This window comes from Meriones unguiculatus, chromosome 1 (genome assembly GCF_030254825.1).
Source record: "Meriones unguiculatus strain TT.TT164.6M chromosome 1, Bangor_MerUng_6.1, whole genome shotgun sequence".
NCBI classification, from domain to species: Eukaryota; Metazoa; Chordata; class Mammalia; order Rodentia; family Muridae; genus Meriones; species Meriones unguiculatus.
Window position 1 is genome coordinate 54,139,266 of NC_083349.1, and position 17,089 is coordinate 54,156,354.

The window sequence follows — 17,089 nt, forward strand, 5'->3', positions numbered from 1 at the left end:
TCTTAATGAATTTTCCCACAGTGCTAGTTCCTGAATTAACAGGAATTAACAGGATGGGAAGGTTTTTAGCTTGTTTTGTTTTGTTTTGTTTTGTTTTGTTTTGTTTTGTTTTGTTTCACCCAGCTGATTGGTTAAAGTACATCGCTGACCCAGGATGTGATCAGGACTACTTGGGACACAATCGGATCCCCAACAGGCAGTTCCTAGATGGGTGGCCAGATCATGCTTCTGTAAATGCCTGAGTTTATCCACCTTGGGAATTGACTGGGACTATTAATATTTATTCCCTGATGCTGCTTGCTTGTGTGTTCAGCATATGGTTCTTTGTAGGAGGATGGTCGGTATGAAGGCCCAACCTTGGCTCACGCTGTGGAGTTGTTTGGTGGCAGGCGATGGAGCACTAGAAACCCCAGCCCTGGGATGTCAGCAAAGAATGCTGAGAAGCCCAACATGCAGAGAAACAATACCCTGGGCATAAGCGCCACCAAGAAAAAGAAGAAGATGCTCATGAGGGTAGGGTAAACGTGTTTATTAAACATCCTGCCCAGCCTCCAACCGCTACTGTGTGCTTTACATTTCCACAAGCCACCTTAAGTCATTTGAGTTGGGGACAAGGTAAAGTATAAAGCAATGGTGACAAGGGCTTGCCAGGTACCATTTGAGCGCCAGCGTCAGTGTCAGGAATCAAGCAAACATCAAGGAGAAGCCAAAGTCCTTAAAAATCTGCATCAGTTGTTATTGTTAAGTCACCTGCAAAGTGCTGTATCAGTAGAGAAATGTACAAATATGTGGTCAAAACGCAGGCAGTAAGGACCTCAGAGCAGCTGACATAAGGTGGGTCTTGAAGTATGTGTAGGAGCTTTCCAAACACAGCACAAGGTAAAGCATCTGCTACAGAGGCAAGAGAAGAGAGGTTAAAAGACTTTGCTTTTTCCTAAAGGTACATGTGAGAGGCTAGAGCACCAGTTCCACAGCAGGCCAAGGAGGACCGGAAAAGTAAAGGATCAGGGCAGGCATGGTGGCTCACTCTTGTAATCCCAGCATGTCAGAGGCAGAGGCAGGAGAATTACAGGAAGCTCAAAGCCAACCTAGGTTACAGTGAGACATGCCAACCAGAAAGAAAACAGAGAGATCACATTATGAAGGCCCACAATGAAGGCTGTATATGAAACAAATTAAAATAGGGTTGCACTGTGCCTTATTGAGTATACGGTGTATATTTTCATTATGACATAATTCACTTGTCTCATAGCTATCTACAATAGTCCTACTCTTTCCTCATGGAAGGCTCTTGATGGTTTCACAGAACTTCATTGCTTCTTACTGTGTCCATGCCCAGAGATTCCAGAGTGTGTGTCCTTTTTTTTCAGCCTCCTTAGCTGTGGGGGGTGGGAGAGGTGACACTGATTCACAGTGAAGGTCACACTGGATTAAAGGACCTGTGATCACCTGGGCAGCCTTAACATAGGTCTTTTAGGTGAGACAATCCTGAAGGACATAGATTAGAAGGCAGAAACCAACCTGAACTAAACATTCAAGAAGAGTAATACAGTGCAGGAGCCATGGTGAAATTTCTGTTCCCAGGGAGAGAGTGGAGAAGTGACTGATGATGAGATGGCAACTCGCAAGGCCAAACTGTACAGAGAGTGCCGAAGCCGGAGCGGCTCTGATCCTCAGGACGGTAACGATCAGGAAGAGTCAGGTAATGCGGCATGCTCACATCGGAACTCTTTTGCTTTACTTTTATGGGAGAAAAACACGGATTTGACTTTATGCTGTGGTTTTAATTTTATATTATATAAAAACTTTTTTTTAAACATTTCTTTAAAAACGTGTGTATGTGTGTATGTATGCATATGTGCACAAGTGCGGGTGGCTTCAGAGGCCAGAAGAGGGCCTCAGATCCCCTGGAGCTGGAGTTACAGGCAGCTGTGAGCTGTCTGATGTGGGTACTACAAATGGAAGTAGAGTCCCCTGTGCTCTTGGCTTCTGAGCCATCTCTCCAGCTCCTGGTGGGAATTCCCAAGAAAATTCTTTGTCTTGATGAGATGAGAAACCTAAAAGGTATTTCTACAAGCACACTCTACTTGAAAGAAAATCCTCACTGGCTTGCCACTATTGGTAGATAATATTAGCTGTACAGGGTAAAACTGAGTGAACGTTAGCACTTTTTAAAATATGCCTGGATTTCGTGACCACACCCATGACCAAGTCACTTATATATTCTTTGCTGAGGCCTTGGGCATCTGGGTACTTCTTAAGCTCCCAGATGACATGACGCTAGCTTGTAACCACCTAACAACCTGTCAGATTGGCCCATTCATCAAAGTTTGTGTATGTTTCTTACATAAAAGTCAGTTGTGTGGATTGTTTTGATGATGTTTTTAAGGGAAAGTAGGAGCTAAGTCATTGCGTCTTTTTTTTTTTCTTTGATCCCCACAGAGGCCAATGGCAACACTAACCCTCCCAACCCCCTCCATTCCAGAAGAGCCCACTCTTTGACCACGGCTGGCTCCCCCAACTTGGCTACCGGGATGTCATCTCCCATCAGGCCAGTCTCCTCCCCTGTGCTGTCTTCTTCAAACAAGAGTCCATCCAGGTGGGGCCTTAACATGCTAAAACAGAGGGACTCTCCACAGCACTCCAGCTGTGCAGAAGGGCGTGTGCCTTGCTCTCTGTGCAAAGCCCATCTCTAGATCTAACTCGTAGGAAAAGTGGAAACCAGAAGAAAAAGAAACCCTAATTAAAAATGATTCTGATTTTCCTCAATCTGTAATCATAGTTTCTCATATGGCTGTAATCCCTTCTAATTGTTAGAGAAAGCAACCCTTCCACGGTCAGAGGCGGTAATGAAAAGCCAAGCTTTGAGTCTCTGAATCTGACTAGGCACTAACCACCTGTAGGCATATAACATCAAGCTTCAATTATTCAAAATTAAGTTAAATTGGAAAACCAGCTCCTTGGTCACAGGTGGCTAATGGCTCCTGAGCTGAATGCTGCAGGTGGAGAACAAGTGTGTTCCTGCAGCAAGTTCTAGCAGATGGTACTGCTCTCAGGGCAAATGAACTTGAGAGTAAGCTGCCAGACCTTATTGATAGGTGAAATACAGGTCATACATTTCTGACACATGATAGTAGTTATGCTTGCCAAGAGAAGTAAATGTAAGTGTTGCAACAAACTGGATATCTTTATCTAATCCCAAAGCTGGGATTGTTGCAAATGATCGCATAAGGACCATAAAGACGTCTGTCTTTGCTGGTCACAGCGGCACACACCTTTAATCTCAGCACTTGAGAGGCAGAAATGGAGGTTCTCTGTGAGCTGGAGGCTGGTTTAGCCTACATAGCTAGTTCCAGACTTTCCCAAGCTGCATAAGGAGACCCTGTCTCAAAAACAAACAAAAAATATACATCTTAGAAACAGAAGTAATAATAAAGTGAAAAGCCACCAAAGGGAGCCATAATGCCTCTCCATACACAACAGCTAAAGAAATGTGGAAGACCCAGGCAGAACCACTGTAAAGCAGGAGCCATTCATGGTACCACAGAGGAGTGGGTCTCAGCAGACAGACAACTGACTCTGGAAAAGTTATTTCTACACACATGGGCACAGATACAGACATGCTCTTTGAAATTGCTCTCATTTGCTTTCCACTTGCGTTGATGAGAACGCTTTAGTAAATTATCTTTTAAAGAGTTCCCGCACACTGAGTGACACAGTTGTATGTTAGTTTTTTGCATTCAAATCAACAGTTGGTAAAGATGGGCCAAAGTCTAGACAACTCTCCTTGTTACTCTTGCAACTTTTCTGTAAATTCAGATTTAAAATAAAACTAAAAACTCAAAATAGTTGGAATCCTTCATATTTTCAGCCTATATAAAATCCTGGATATATAAAATAGACAAATCACCTAGATTAAATGTATTTTCCTTTTATTTAAGTCACTTGTGAGCATGAAAAGGCAGAACAGAGTGAAGGAGGAAATTTTTTGGACAGGAAACTACTGTGCAGGATCCAAAGTCAAAAGGGGGAGGGCCAGTCCCTCCAGAAGAAAGACAGAAGTAACAGCAGCCTGAATGCTCTTAAAGGACAAAGCAAGACTGAGCCCTAAACCTAAAGAGGGAGAGAATAGACATAGAGACAGTCCTATAAGCAGGAGCCAAGGGTGGAGTTGGAAAAGAGGAAGACAGGAAATTCACTTGAATAAATGCAGTATGTTTCAATGATAAAGAACTATTCATATCTTCCTGAACCTTGTCCCTAAACTGCCCACACCACACAACTGTAAACTATCCCTTTGCGATGCTCTCCCATCCAGACAGGTGACTGTCAGATCTTAACACTAACCAACTTTCCATGAGTGAACACCAGTAGCAGAATTGAAAGTAGACCTGCTACTCAGTGCTCTTTGTACCTTCTTACGTATTAACACTTGACATATCCCCTGGGAGGAAAAATTCTAAGCCTTCCTCAAAAAAGAAAAGAAAAGAAGGAAGGAAGGAAGGAAGGAAGGAAGGAAGGAAGGAAGGAAGGAAATACCCTATTAGTTGATTTGACCGAAAGCCATAGTCAAAATATTTCTTCTACTACTCTTTGAGTAATCCACATAGAAAATAAAGTGTGGTGAGACAGCCAGACTGAATATTTGCTGAGAGCGATGATATCTTTATGGTGAATGGATACAGCCGTGGCAGGTGCAGGGATTGGCTTCCTTCCAGTCTTAATATTTTTCTGACTCAGATTTTCCATTAATAATAAAAGCTCTTCTCTGTTTTCATTGAAGAACTGGTTAAAAAAGGAAAAAGAAAATATTTATGTATTTCAAATTTGCCTACTGGATATGTTTCCAGAACATGAATTACTTCCCATAGATTATGAATGAGGAATTTGGGTATCTTTTTTTTTTTACATGACTTTTCTTCAGATACACTGATTTTGGGAAATCTCCCCTGTCTTATCAATCTGTGCTTTCAAAGAACTGGTTTGTCAGTGAAAGAATATTAACCCCAGCATCTTGTCCTATTGAGTAAACTGGAAACACTGTTATCAGTACATATTTGCTTCCCCTGACATGATGTTGGTTAAGGGAAATAAGAGTCCGGGATATATATGGTCATCTCCCCCCACCCTTTGCTTCTGTTGTCGTCAGAGACGGCCTGTTGAGGCAGAGTGACTTGGGGTGTACATTTGCCAGTGACGGCCATGTTTCCCTGCAGTGCCTGGAGCAGCAGCAGCTGGCATGGGCGGATCAAAGGAGGAATGAAGGGCTTCCAGAGCTTCATGGTTTCAGACAGTAACATGAGTTTCGTTGAATTTGTTGAGCTGTTCAAATCGTTCAGGTAGGACACAGTCTTTCTTCTTACTCTTTCTCAGGCCCACAGTTGGATGGCAGCTCTAAACGGGAGGTGTTTTCCATTCCTCCCTCAGCATAAGGAGCCGCAAGGACTTGAAGGATATCTTTGACATCTACTCTGTGCCCTGCAATCGGTCTGCTGCTGAGTCAGGCCCGCTGTACACCAACCTGACTATCGAAGAAAACACCAGTGACCTTCAGCCTGACCTAGGTTGGTTTAACATTTTGCAATTTCCCTCCGAGAACTTTCTCTCCAAAAATCAAAGCAGGAGACCCAGGCACATAAACTTTCATGGTATGCTGTTCCCTGGAGCTTGAAGAAACACTGAAAATTGTTTCTAAGGTCATTTGGTGTTGAGGGGTAGTCAGGAGGTGTGGAAAGTCCAATGTCACGTGGTTCTTTTGGCACTTAGTTAAAACTAAGAATGCCTTCCAATAACCCTGACAACCCAGCGCACCATTGCCAAGTGTCCACAGGTATGGAATGAGTCTTAACTGAGAAACAGTAGTATCTATCTACCTATAGGTTAAGCACTTGCTCAGGCCCAGGCAGTGATTGTCTGTGCAAAGGGGAGTCCTTAGTGACCTAGGTAGAGTGCTCCTGTCTGAACAGCTAGGATGTTTTTCCTTCTTTGTAAACCAGAATGTTTCCTTCTATCCTAAAATGACTATCCATTTTAGTCACTCAAAAACTTTAAAGCCTATCATTTTTCTCCTAAATTCTTGATAGAATCTAAGCACAAAAAAGCACACACACATACACATACACAATCACACACACACACACACAAACACACACATACACACTACCCTTTTTTATGTACTGCTTCATAATTATAACCTTAAGGTGTCCTTATAAGAATATTAACTACTGTACAGCTCTCAAAACATGCATTCCTATAGACTAACCAAGTAATTACATCTTTTAGATCATTACATTTTATCTTAAAGATCCACTGTAGTTTCTGGAAAATGAGCCAAAATCGTAGAGTTCCCATACACCGCCCCTCTGCACAGCTGTGTAGATGTCTGCCCATGCACACTTTGGCTGCTTGTAAGGCCCTATGTTGGTACAGTACATTCGTTACAATCCTTCACTATCAGTCGGTATTGGTAGCTGGGGTCCATGGTTTTCCTTAAAGTTATACATTCCTCAGGTTCTACAGATAGCAGCGTGTATACAGTGCTGTATTAGGCATAGCAGCTTTGCTGCCCTGGAAATCTCCTCTGTCCCACCTTTTCGTCTAAACTTCCTTGCATGTAACTTGGCTGCCAATTTTGTTAATATTTCCATAACTTTGTCTTTTTTAGGACATATGATATCATTGGAATCTTACACTATGTAGCCTTTTGGGATGACTCTTTTCACAAAGCAAAGTGCATTTACATTGCCTCTGTTTGGCTGGTTTTTCTTTTTCTTTCTTTTTGTTTTTTGCAACTCAGTGGCTAATTTATTTTTAAATTGGATATTATTTCATTGTATGGATATGGTGCTACCAACATTTGTGTGCATACTTTTGTGCGGAGATATGTTTTGTAACATTTTGGCTAAGTACCTGAGATTGTGTGGTAGATTGTGTGTTAAGTCTCTGTTTTACTTTATAAGAAATTGTCACATTGTCTTCCCAAATGGCTAAAATTGAAATAACCAGACCTACCAAGTTCCTATGAATTAGAAGCAATGAGAGCCTCAGAATACTTCTGGTTAAAATGTAAAATGACAAAATTAAATTAAAAATTAATGTAAAATGACAGTATGGTGGCTTCTTGCATAAACTAAATATACTCAACATAGCATCCAGCAGTTATTCTCTTTGATCACTTGCTGAACTGAATTTCAAAATGGTAATGGTGCAAAATCTATAGATAGACACTCATAATCACAGATTGAATATACAGAAAAGCTTTAAGATTACATTTACTCTGCTTCTTCCAAAAAAAAAAAAAGCATAAAACAGTTAATATTTTTTTAAAACAATCAGGATTAGAGAGATGGCTCAACAGTTGAAAATACTTGCTGCCCCTCCAGAAGACCTGAGTTCAGTTTCCAGCACCCACATCGTGTGGTTCACAACCATCTGTAACTCTGGGCCTAGGTTTTCTGACACCTCTGGCCCCCAAGGGCACCTTCACTCATATGTACATGTCTCCCCCATCTCCCCACACATAAATATTCTTTTAATTTTTTTAATCTGAACTTGTGCTAGACGTGGTGATGCACACCTTTAATTCCCAGGGCCCAGGAGGCAAAAGCAGGTGGAGCTCTGTGAGTCTGAGGCCAGGCTGAGCATTCTTCCAGCCCCTAGGTTCTTTTGTTCATTCATTAATTCATTTTGTTTTCCCTCTACCCTGGGAAGCCAGGATACTCACTGAGTTTGGCACTTTGTTTGTACAGAGGAGAGCTTTGCCGGGGCATTGACTCCACAACACCATTATCTCTAGATGAACTCTGTCAAAGAAGCTTCCAAATAATCCATGGTCTGCGGGTGGCTGTGTTTCAGATTTGCTGACCAGAAACGTCTCAGACTTGGGGCTGTTCATCAAGAGCAAACAGCAGCTTTCTGACAATCAGAGGCAAATATCTGATGCTATTGCCGCTGCAAGCATTGTGACTAATGGCACCGGGATTGAGAGCACATCCCTGGGCATATTTGGGGTTGGCATACTCCAGCTCAATGACTTCCTGGTGAATTGCCAAGGAGAACACTGCACATATGATGAAATCCTCAGCATCATCCAGGTATCATACATGGCATGGCCCTGGCTGCTCTCATAATTTGGTGTTAAGCCTTTTACTCCATCTAAACTTCTTCCCACAGCCTTCATGCCACAGGTAGAAATAGAGTTTCTTTTAAGGTCAGGTCCATAGGTATTCTTATTTATCATATAATTAACATAGGTCCTAGGGCATCTCTGACTCAAATTATAAGGAATGTGTGCCCAATTCCTTCTTGCTGTTCTAACACATACAGCCGTCTAGATTTTCACTGTGTTACTTGTTAGCTCCTATTCTGCATCCATGTTCCAGGAGCCATGAATACAGTATTGGATAAAGTTTCATTTTTCTAGGCAGCTTACATTCTGGTGTATAAGACAAACAATAAACAAATATATGTAATTTCAAGAGTGAGATTTTTTTTTAATTGAGCAGAATAAGGAAACAGTGTGAGTAAGGAAACAGGGTAAGGAAGGCTGAGCTGGAGAGGGCACCTTTGGGCTGAGCTCTGAGTAACTAAGTCAATTGAAATTTAGAGGGAAGGGAATTCTCAGAAAAGCATAAGCAGTTAGCTTATGAGTTGGGGATTTATGAGGAGCATCAAAAAGCTAGTGTGGTCAGAGCCAAGCGGGACTGACAGATGAGATTTCAGGTGGGTATCCAAAGACCAGCTTGCCTAGGACTTGTAGACCACAGGACAGATGGAGGTTGACTTCTGTCCATGTGAAACTGGAAGCTTTAGGAAATTTTGAGCAGGAGGGTGCATGATTTATTCTTGAAGAGGTCACTGTGAACCCATTTGGAAATGAACTGTGCTGATGAAGGATGGAGACTGGGGGAAGGCAGAAACTATCCCAGTAGCCCAGGCAAGAGGATGTAGCTGTTTAGAGGGTGGTAGCTATAGAGAGTGAAACTTTACTGTGTCAAGAGTCACATGCCTCAGAATTAGCTTAATCTGATTGGGAGAAGGCTGGGGAGCCATTGACTTAGCCCTAACAATGCCAACATTGAGGGTTCACTGTGAGTCGACTGAGTGTATGTTTGGTAGCAACTCATCTATCTCATCCCACCTCCCACTGCTAGAAAGTGGTTGCCATTATTATCCTCATCTTCACCTCAATTAATGGGTGTACTGTGTTTAATATAAATCAGCCTTATTCTATTCTCTTGCTCCCTCTTTCTCTTAAATAAATACACTTGGTATAATAAACTCACATATAATAAATATTTTCTTTTGGACTAAAAACTACATTTTACCACTACATAACTAAATTAGTTTAAATATTTGGTTTAAACGTTTCCTAATGAAAACAGAACAGCTTTTTAAAAAATTATGTGGTATTATTTCTCCCTTCTTCGTTTCCTTTGCCTAAAAACCCTTTTTTTAATCTCTTGCAGAAGTTCGAGCCTAGCATCAGCATGTGTCATCAGGGCCTAATGTCATTTGAAGGGTTTGCAAGGTAACACTTCGCATCACCTTTGCACATCGCTTAAGAGCATGCGGTACCCTTACGCTGCCTTAAGAAAATGTGTTTCATCTAGGTTTCTGATGGATAAAGATAATTTCGCCTCCAAAAATGATGAGTCGAGGGAGAACAAGAAAGAACTGCAGCTACCCCTCTCCTACTATTACATTGAATCTTCACACAACACCTACCTCACAGGTCATCAGCTCAAGGGAGAATCATCGGTGGAGCTCTACAGCCAGGTACAGAGAACGTTGCTTGAATACGGCACTCACGAAGTATTCTTATCTCGTAACCCCCAAACCACAAAAGCCTGAGTCCAGATTCCTTTGAAGAGCTTCTAAACTGTGATGTGAATATGAAGAGCCCTCAGCTGTAGGGAAAAGGCTATACATATCGTGGTTGTTTCCTATGCTTCTCTCTGCCTTTTTGTTTGTTTGCTTGTTTGTTTGTTTTCCCCTCGGTCTACACTCACTATTCGTTGTAGGCAAAGAAAAGGCAAAGTGTTTGTTTGAGATCTGTAGCTTTTAGATCTTTCGTCAGCTCTGCTCCTGCAAAAATTAAATTTTCCCATGGGAAAGCTATCCAATCATTTACTAAATGCTAAATAAATCAATACACTGTAGTAGAAACTCTTATTTCTTACCGCGCTAATCCCAAAATGTTGTTTGTTTTGTTTTGCTTTGCCATTTGTTAGACAGTCAATCCATCCCTATGGCAACCAACTAAAGAGAAAGCTGCACAGGCTGTCGGCGCTTTCCTCCAGCCTGGAATTCATGGGAATGTTCTGGGAAACAGTGGGCTCGCTGGAGTTGGAAAAGTCCACCCTTTGACCTGACCAGCCAGATCTCAGGCATTTTTGCATGTCTCTCTCTGTTACACTGTCTGCAGCTTCCTCTTCTGCTGCCTACTTCCTCAACTCCTACCAGAGATCAGAAAGAGCCAGGTTATGTCCAGGGATTGTATGTGTGTGCTTTTTGTGCTTGTGGGTACAAAACTCAATTATATTGTAATCATACAACCCCAGCAGTGAGATTCCTTTGTTCTCCAGATTGGTCCAGTATTCATGGTAAATTATGACACAGGTTCCCCTCACACACACACACACACGCACACACACACACACACACACACACAATGTTGTTTAGCACAGAATGTGTGTTTTAATCTCCTAGTTCTAAAGAACATGTGTCCTTAGAGTAGGAATTTTTGAAGTAGGCCATTGTCAGGGGCCCTCAGCTGCTTATAAAGAGATGAGTAAGCCACAGCTAGAAGGGGCTTTACCTTGGCACAGCTCTGCTAAGACACTGCTGACCAGTCTTTCATGTGCTTCACACACTGGCCATTTATTTGCACAAGGAGCTCTGAAGTTGAAAACTGTTTATGGAATCAATGAGATAGTTCAGTGAGTTAAGGCACTTGCCATCAAACCTGATGGCTGAGTTCAATCCCTGGAACTCACATGGCGGTAAGAGAGAGTGCCTGCATTCGTATGTGCACACACACATACTAAATAAATAAGTGTAAAATTTAAGTTTAAAATCTGTTGTTCTTTAGGAAATATATATATTTATGTCTGAATTGCTCTATATATTTTTAAATATTTCTTTCTTTTTTAAAAAAGATTTGCTTATTTATTTTATGTGCTCTATCTGCATGTATGCCTGCATGTCAGAAGAGAGCATCAGATTACATTATAGGTGGTTATAAGCCACCATGTGGTTACTAAGAATTGAACTCATGACCTCTGGTTTTGTTGTGGCTGCTCTTCCATGGGATCCAATCTCTATATTTTATATGTATATACACATGCACATAGTAGTTCTATATCTCTAACATCTGTGTGTATCTATGTACTCTGTGTCCATTCAGCACAGAAAAACAATCAAGAACCATTTCTGAGCTTTGGTTTCCAATTCATTGTTTAACTTCAAGAATTTTTTTAAGCTCCTCATTATGCCCCAAGCAGAGATTACCTCAGCTTTTGAATAAGGCACAAAGGCCTTCACATAGACTTGCACATGTGATTAGACCATGCTCAGATCCCCTTTGCTTCACTTCTAATCCTCTTATGCTCTACCTTGGCCCTCTCAGTTACTTCCCATGGCTTCTCTGCTGAGCAGAGGGAAAACAGAAACAAGCCCTGTTTCTCCTCCTTACCTGGAATTTCCAGCCCTGGTTTTCCTTTTATACCCTAATATGGAAATACCAGGTTGTGCAAACTCTAGGAAATATCTGGAACCTTTTCACTTGAAAACCCTACTACCAGTTGCTGACCACTCTTAGTCAGAGAGGAAGCAGTCTCGCGTTGCTAACATACTGACTTCACAGCTCTTTTCAGGCCAAGACAATGTGCCGTACACACATGGCTGCCAACCAAAGCTGATGGGCTTGGGATTTTTTTTTGGGGGGGGGGGTGTCTTGGGATTATAGGTAGGTCACTAACTACAGCATGTAGTGGGAAGAATTTATCTAGACTCTTGCATTAAAAAATATTAAAAGGGGCTGGAGAGATGGCTCAGCAGTTAAGTGCACTGGCTACTCTTCCAGGAGAACCCAGGTTCGAATCTCAGCACTCACACAGTAGCTCACAACCTAGTGTAACTCCAGTTCCAGGGGATCCGGTGCCCTCTTCTGGCCTCTTCAGGCACCAGTCATGTGCATACACACATGCAGGCAAAACATTCATACATTTAAAATAAAATTAAAAGGAGATCATGAAAATTGCAGGTAAATGGTGGGAACTGGAAAAGATCGTCCTGAGTGAGGTATCCCAGAAGCAGAAAGACACACACAGTATATACTCACTCATAAGTGGATATTAGACATATAATATAGGATAAACATACTAAAATCTGTACACCTAAAGAAGCTAATCAAGAACAAGGACTCTGGCTAAGATGCTCAATCCCCATTCAGAAAAGCAAAGAGGATGGACATCAGAGGAGGGAGAAAACAGAGAACAGGACAGGAGCCTACCACAGAGGGCCTCTGAAAGGCTCTACCCTGCAGGGTATCAAGGCAGATGCTGAGACTCATAGCCAAACTTTGAGCAGAGTGCCGGGAATCTCATGAAAGAAGTGGGAGATAGTAAGACCTGGAGAGGACAGGAGCTCCACAAGGAGAGCAACAGAGCCAAAAAAAATCTGGGAACAGTGGTCTTTTCTGAGACTGATATTCCAACCAAGGACCATGCCTGGTGATAACCTAGAACCCCTGCACAGATGTAGCCCATGGCAGTTCAGTGTCCAAGTGGGTTCATAGTAATGGAGACAGGGACTGTCTCTGACATGAACTGATTACCCTGCTCTTTGATCACCTCCCCCTGAGGGGGAGCAGCCTTAGCAGGCCACAGAGGAAGACAATGCAGCCACTCCTGATGAGACCTGATAGACTAGAATCAGAGGGACAGGGAGGAGGACATCCCTTATCAGTGGACTAGGGGAGGGGCACAGGTGGAAAAGAAGGAGGGAAGGTGGGATTGGGAGGAGAGGAGGGAGGGAGCTACGGGGGGATACAAAGTGAATAAACTCTAATTAATAAACATAAAAATAATTAATAAAAAAATTAAATTAAACAGCCAGGCATTGTGGTCAATACTTGGATGGTAGAAATGGGCAGATCTCCATGAATATGAGACCAGCCTGGTATCCATGGTGAGCTAGTTCCAGGACAGCCATGGCTATCTAGAGAGACCTTACCTCAAAAAATAAAATAAAATAGCACATTTCGCTATGTTTTGTTGCAGAAACTCTAGTGGCCAGGACATCCCAATACAGATTACTGTAAAGTAGAAATTATTACTGTATTCTCAAATAACACTGTATTATTAACTCAATCACAGATAGTCAGCTTCTTATCTAGGATCACCTTTTCATTATGTGATAATTTTAAAGATAGTCTACAGATGAGCCTAGGGAAGATGAGATTGCTCCAAACAGATGGGGAAAGCCTCAGTCCACAAAAGTGTGTGAGAGTCCTGCTTCCAGCCTCAGATCCAGAGTGAATCACTGGCAGGTTCTTACAGCAGTCTGCTGAGGGGCTGAGATAAGACATGTCAAGGCTTGTGGGAGGGGGCAGTGTGTGAGTGATAACTGGCACCTGCTTGGCCTTAGGAATTTTGTTGGGGATTGTGTTGAATCTGTAAGTTGTAGGATGTCCATTTTTACTATGTTAGTCCTACCAATCCATGAGCATGGGAAGTCTTTCTATCTTCTGATATCTTCTTCAATTTCTTTCTTTAGACTTGAAGTTTTTAATCATACAAGTCTTTCACTAGCTTATTAGTTAACCCCCCAGATATTTTGTACTATTTGAGGCTACCATGAAAGATGTTATTTCCATGATTTCTTTCTCAGTCCATTTGTCATTTGTATATAGGAGGGATACTGTTATATATATTAATCTATATATTATATATGAGTATATATTATATCAGTCTATATGTTATATATCAGTATATATATTATATATCAGCATATATTATATATATTATATCAGTATATTATATATCAGTGTATATACTATATATACACTAATATATATATTAGTATATAGATTATTATATATATTAGTTAATCTTGTCCCAGGCACTTTGCTGAAAGTGTTTATCAGCTGTAGGAGTTCCTTGGTGAAAATTTTGAGAGTTACTTATGTATATTATCATATTTTCTGCAAATAACAACACTTTGGCTTCTTCCTTTCCAATTTGTATCTCCTTGATCTTCCTCAGTTGTCTTATTGCTCTAGCTAAAACTTCAAGTACTATATTGAATAAATATTGAGAGAGTGGATAACCCTGTCTCGTTCCTGATTTCAGTGAAATTGCCTTGAATTTCTCTTCATTTAATTTGATGTTGGCTATAGCCTTGCTGTAAATTGTCTTTATCATGTTTAGTTATGTCCTTTATATCCTAATCTCTCCAGGAATTTTATCATAAAAGGGTGTTAGGTTTTGTCAAAGGCCTTTTCGTCATCTAATGAGCTAATCACCTAGTTTTTTTTTTTTTCTTTCAGTTTGTTTATTTGGTGCAATACATTTACTGATTTTCAAACATTGCATCCCTACATCTCTGAAAAAAAGCCTACTAAATCATGGCGGATGATCTTTTTGATGTATTCTTGGATTTTACTGAGTATTTTTCTATCTATGTCAATAAGGGAAATTGATCTGTAATCTATTTGTTGATTCTTTATGTGGTTTGGCTATCAGTGTAACTGTGACCTCATAAAAATCAATTTTCTTCTTTTGATTTTTTAAAGTATGTCCCTATGATTCTCTGGATTTTCTCAATGTCTGTTATTATGTTCCCTTTTTATTTCTGATTTTATAATTAAATATTCATTATCTGCCTTTTAGTTAGGGGTTTGTCTATCTTGTTAATTTTCTCAAAGAGCCAACTATTTGTTTCATTGATTCTTTGTGTTGTTCTCTTTGTTTCTTTCGTTGATTTCAGTTGATTATTTCCTACCATCTACTATTCTTGGGTGTACTTACTTCTTTTTGTTCTAAAGATTTCAGATGTATTGTTAAATTGCTCGTATGAGTGAGTGCTCTCTGATTTTTTTATGTAGGCACTTAGTGCTATGAACTTTCCTCTTTGCACCACTTTCATTGTGTCCCATAAGATTGTACATGCTGTGTATTCATTTTCATTGACTTCTAGGAAGTCTTAAATTTCTTTATTTCTGTCTGTCTTGACCGATTTTTCATTCAGTATAGAGTTGTTCAGTTTCCATGAGTTTGTAATTTTCTGTTATTTCTGTTGCTCTTGATATCCAGCTTTAATCCATGCTGGTCTAACGACATTCAGAGTTATTTCAGTTTTCTTGTATCTGTTGAGACTTGCTTTCTGACCAAGTATGTGGCCAGTTTTGAACGTTCCATGAAGTACAGAGTAGAAGGCATATTCTTTTGTGTTTGAATGAAATGTTCTGTAAATATCTGTTATATCCTTTTGGTTTGTAGCATCTGTAGCTCCATTATTTCTCCACTTACTTTTGTCCATTGAAAAGGAAGGTATCCTACCTGTTTTTTTGGCAGGCATGGCCTGTGGTTTACTGCGGGGTGGGTGGGGGAACCTGCCGGAGTAGGGATGGTGGTGGGATACAGCCAGCAGTGGAGGGAGGGAAATTAGGAGGGGATTGTTTGTGGGACCCACAGAAGATGAGGGCAGCAGGGAGGGTGGACTGCAGCTGGTGTTCTGTTGCAGAGTTAGGGAGTAATAAAACCGGGGAGGGGTCTGAAGGAACATGGAGAGAGTGGCCTATAATTCTAAGATGTTCCATGTCAAAGAATGAAAGATAGTTTTTAAAAAGAAAAAAAAATAGAGATGACATGGTCTTACACTCACTTTACCTTCTAAAATCTTCATTTCTGGTAAACACTCTTCTTACCTTGATTTGTTCTCTTCATCCCCAAGCCCATACTAATTGTGACCTTTGGCAAAAATGCCAAATATCTAAATTTTATTTAATGTCCACCTTCTTTATCCATAAATAAATGCATATACTAACTGCCATAAACTGTGCTTGGCTCAGTCTGAGTCTTTCCCTCCCGGTACTCATCTGCGATGGACTCATTCATTGGTCACACAGGTCCTCTTGCAAGGATGCAGAAGCGTAGAGTTGGACTGCTGGGATGGAGATGATGGGATGCCCATTATTTATCATGGACATACACTGACGACCAAGATCCCCTTCAAGGTAGTGCTTTCCACCAAATCACGGGGCATCCGTTATCTTTGCTTAAGTTGCCTGCTCTACCAAATTATACCTTCCGTCAGAGGTTCTTGTGCTCTGAGTGTTTGAGGTACTGCGGGAGTGTGAACAGGTTCACTGTCCTAGGATTTAATCTAGAGCTCTTACTAGGTCCTTACTCAACGAAAATGTTAATAACTGTTACTTCATGTTGGAACATAATGATATTGGTGCTATTTATTTCACATGATATAATGATAAATAAAGGCACAGATCTTTTCTTCCTAGAGAAATTAAAGACCATTAATCTTGCTGTCTTGACTGACAAAGGAAAATATCATGTGTCAGGAGATAATTAATTAATTGCCATTATAAAGTAATGAGACCCATCTCCGCCTGGGAAGATCAATTTCTCAGAAGACTGACATTATTAGATTATTTTAGATTCTGCATAGCCCATTAGTTCAGCTATGCAGTTACTCCTCACTTGGAAGGTCTTAAGCTATGCAACCTCGTTTTTCTTTGAGCTGTGGCCAGGCTGGAAGGAATATTATAATTATATAGAATAGTAGCTAAAATGCATTTTTTTCTTCAACTTATTTTCTATTTATCAATCATAAAACTCTTTCACCGTATATTGGTGAATGGCTATGTTTATCAACACATGTTAAAAGCTATGGAGTGTGCCCTTTTTGTTTCAAATACAGTATTAACTGCTTCAACATGCCTTGGGCTTCATTATATTGTATGCTATAACAAAAACAATGTCTTTTATTGACAGTATTCTTTTTTGGTATATACTGATTTTTTTTTTTCAGTTTAACATAGTGATAGTTGTTTCTTGTAGTATAGGAA

At 40.7% G+C, this 17,089-nt stretch overlaps 1 protein-coding gene across 1 annotated transcript in view; it reads left to right on the forward strand.

Moving 5' to 3' along the window:
• Plce1 (phospholipase C epsilon 1) overlaps positions 1-17,089 on the forward strand; it is a 290,498-nt gene that overhangs the window by 225,265 nt on the left and 48,144 nt on the right. Inside the window, exons 9-17 of the mRNA XM_060388995.1 lie at positions 331-513; positions 1,585-1,702; positions 2,443-2,599; positions 5,217-5,339; positions 5,428-5,564; positions 7,855-8,093; positions 9,468-9,529; positions 9,612-9,777; positions 16,133-16,240. Coding sequence (XP_060244978.1) covers positions 331-513; positions 1,585-1,702; positions 2,443-2,599; positions 5,217-5,339; positions 5,428-5,564; positions 7,855-8,093; positions 9,468-9,529; positions 9,612-9,777; positions 16,133-16,240 — 1,293 coding nt within the window. The remainder of the gene's footprint in view (positions 1-330; positions 514-1,584; positions 1,703-2,442; positions 2,600-5,216; positions 5,340-5,427; positions 5,565-7,854; positions 8,094-9,467; positions 9,530-9,611; positions 9,778-16,132; positions 16,241-17,089) is intronic.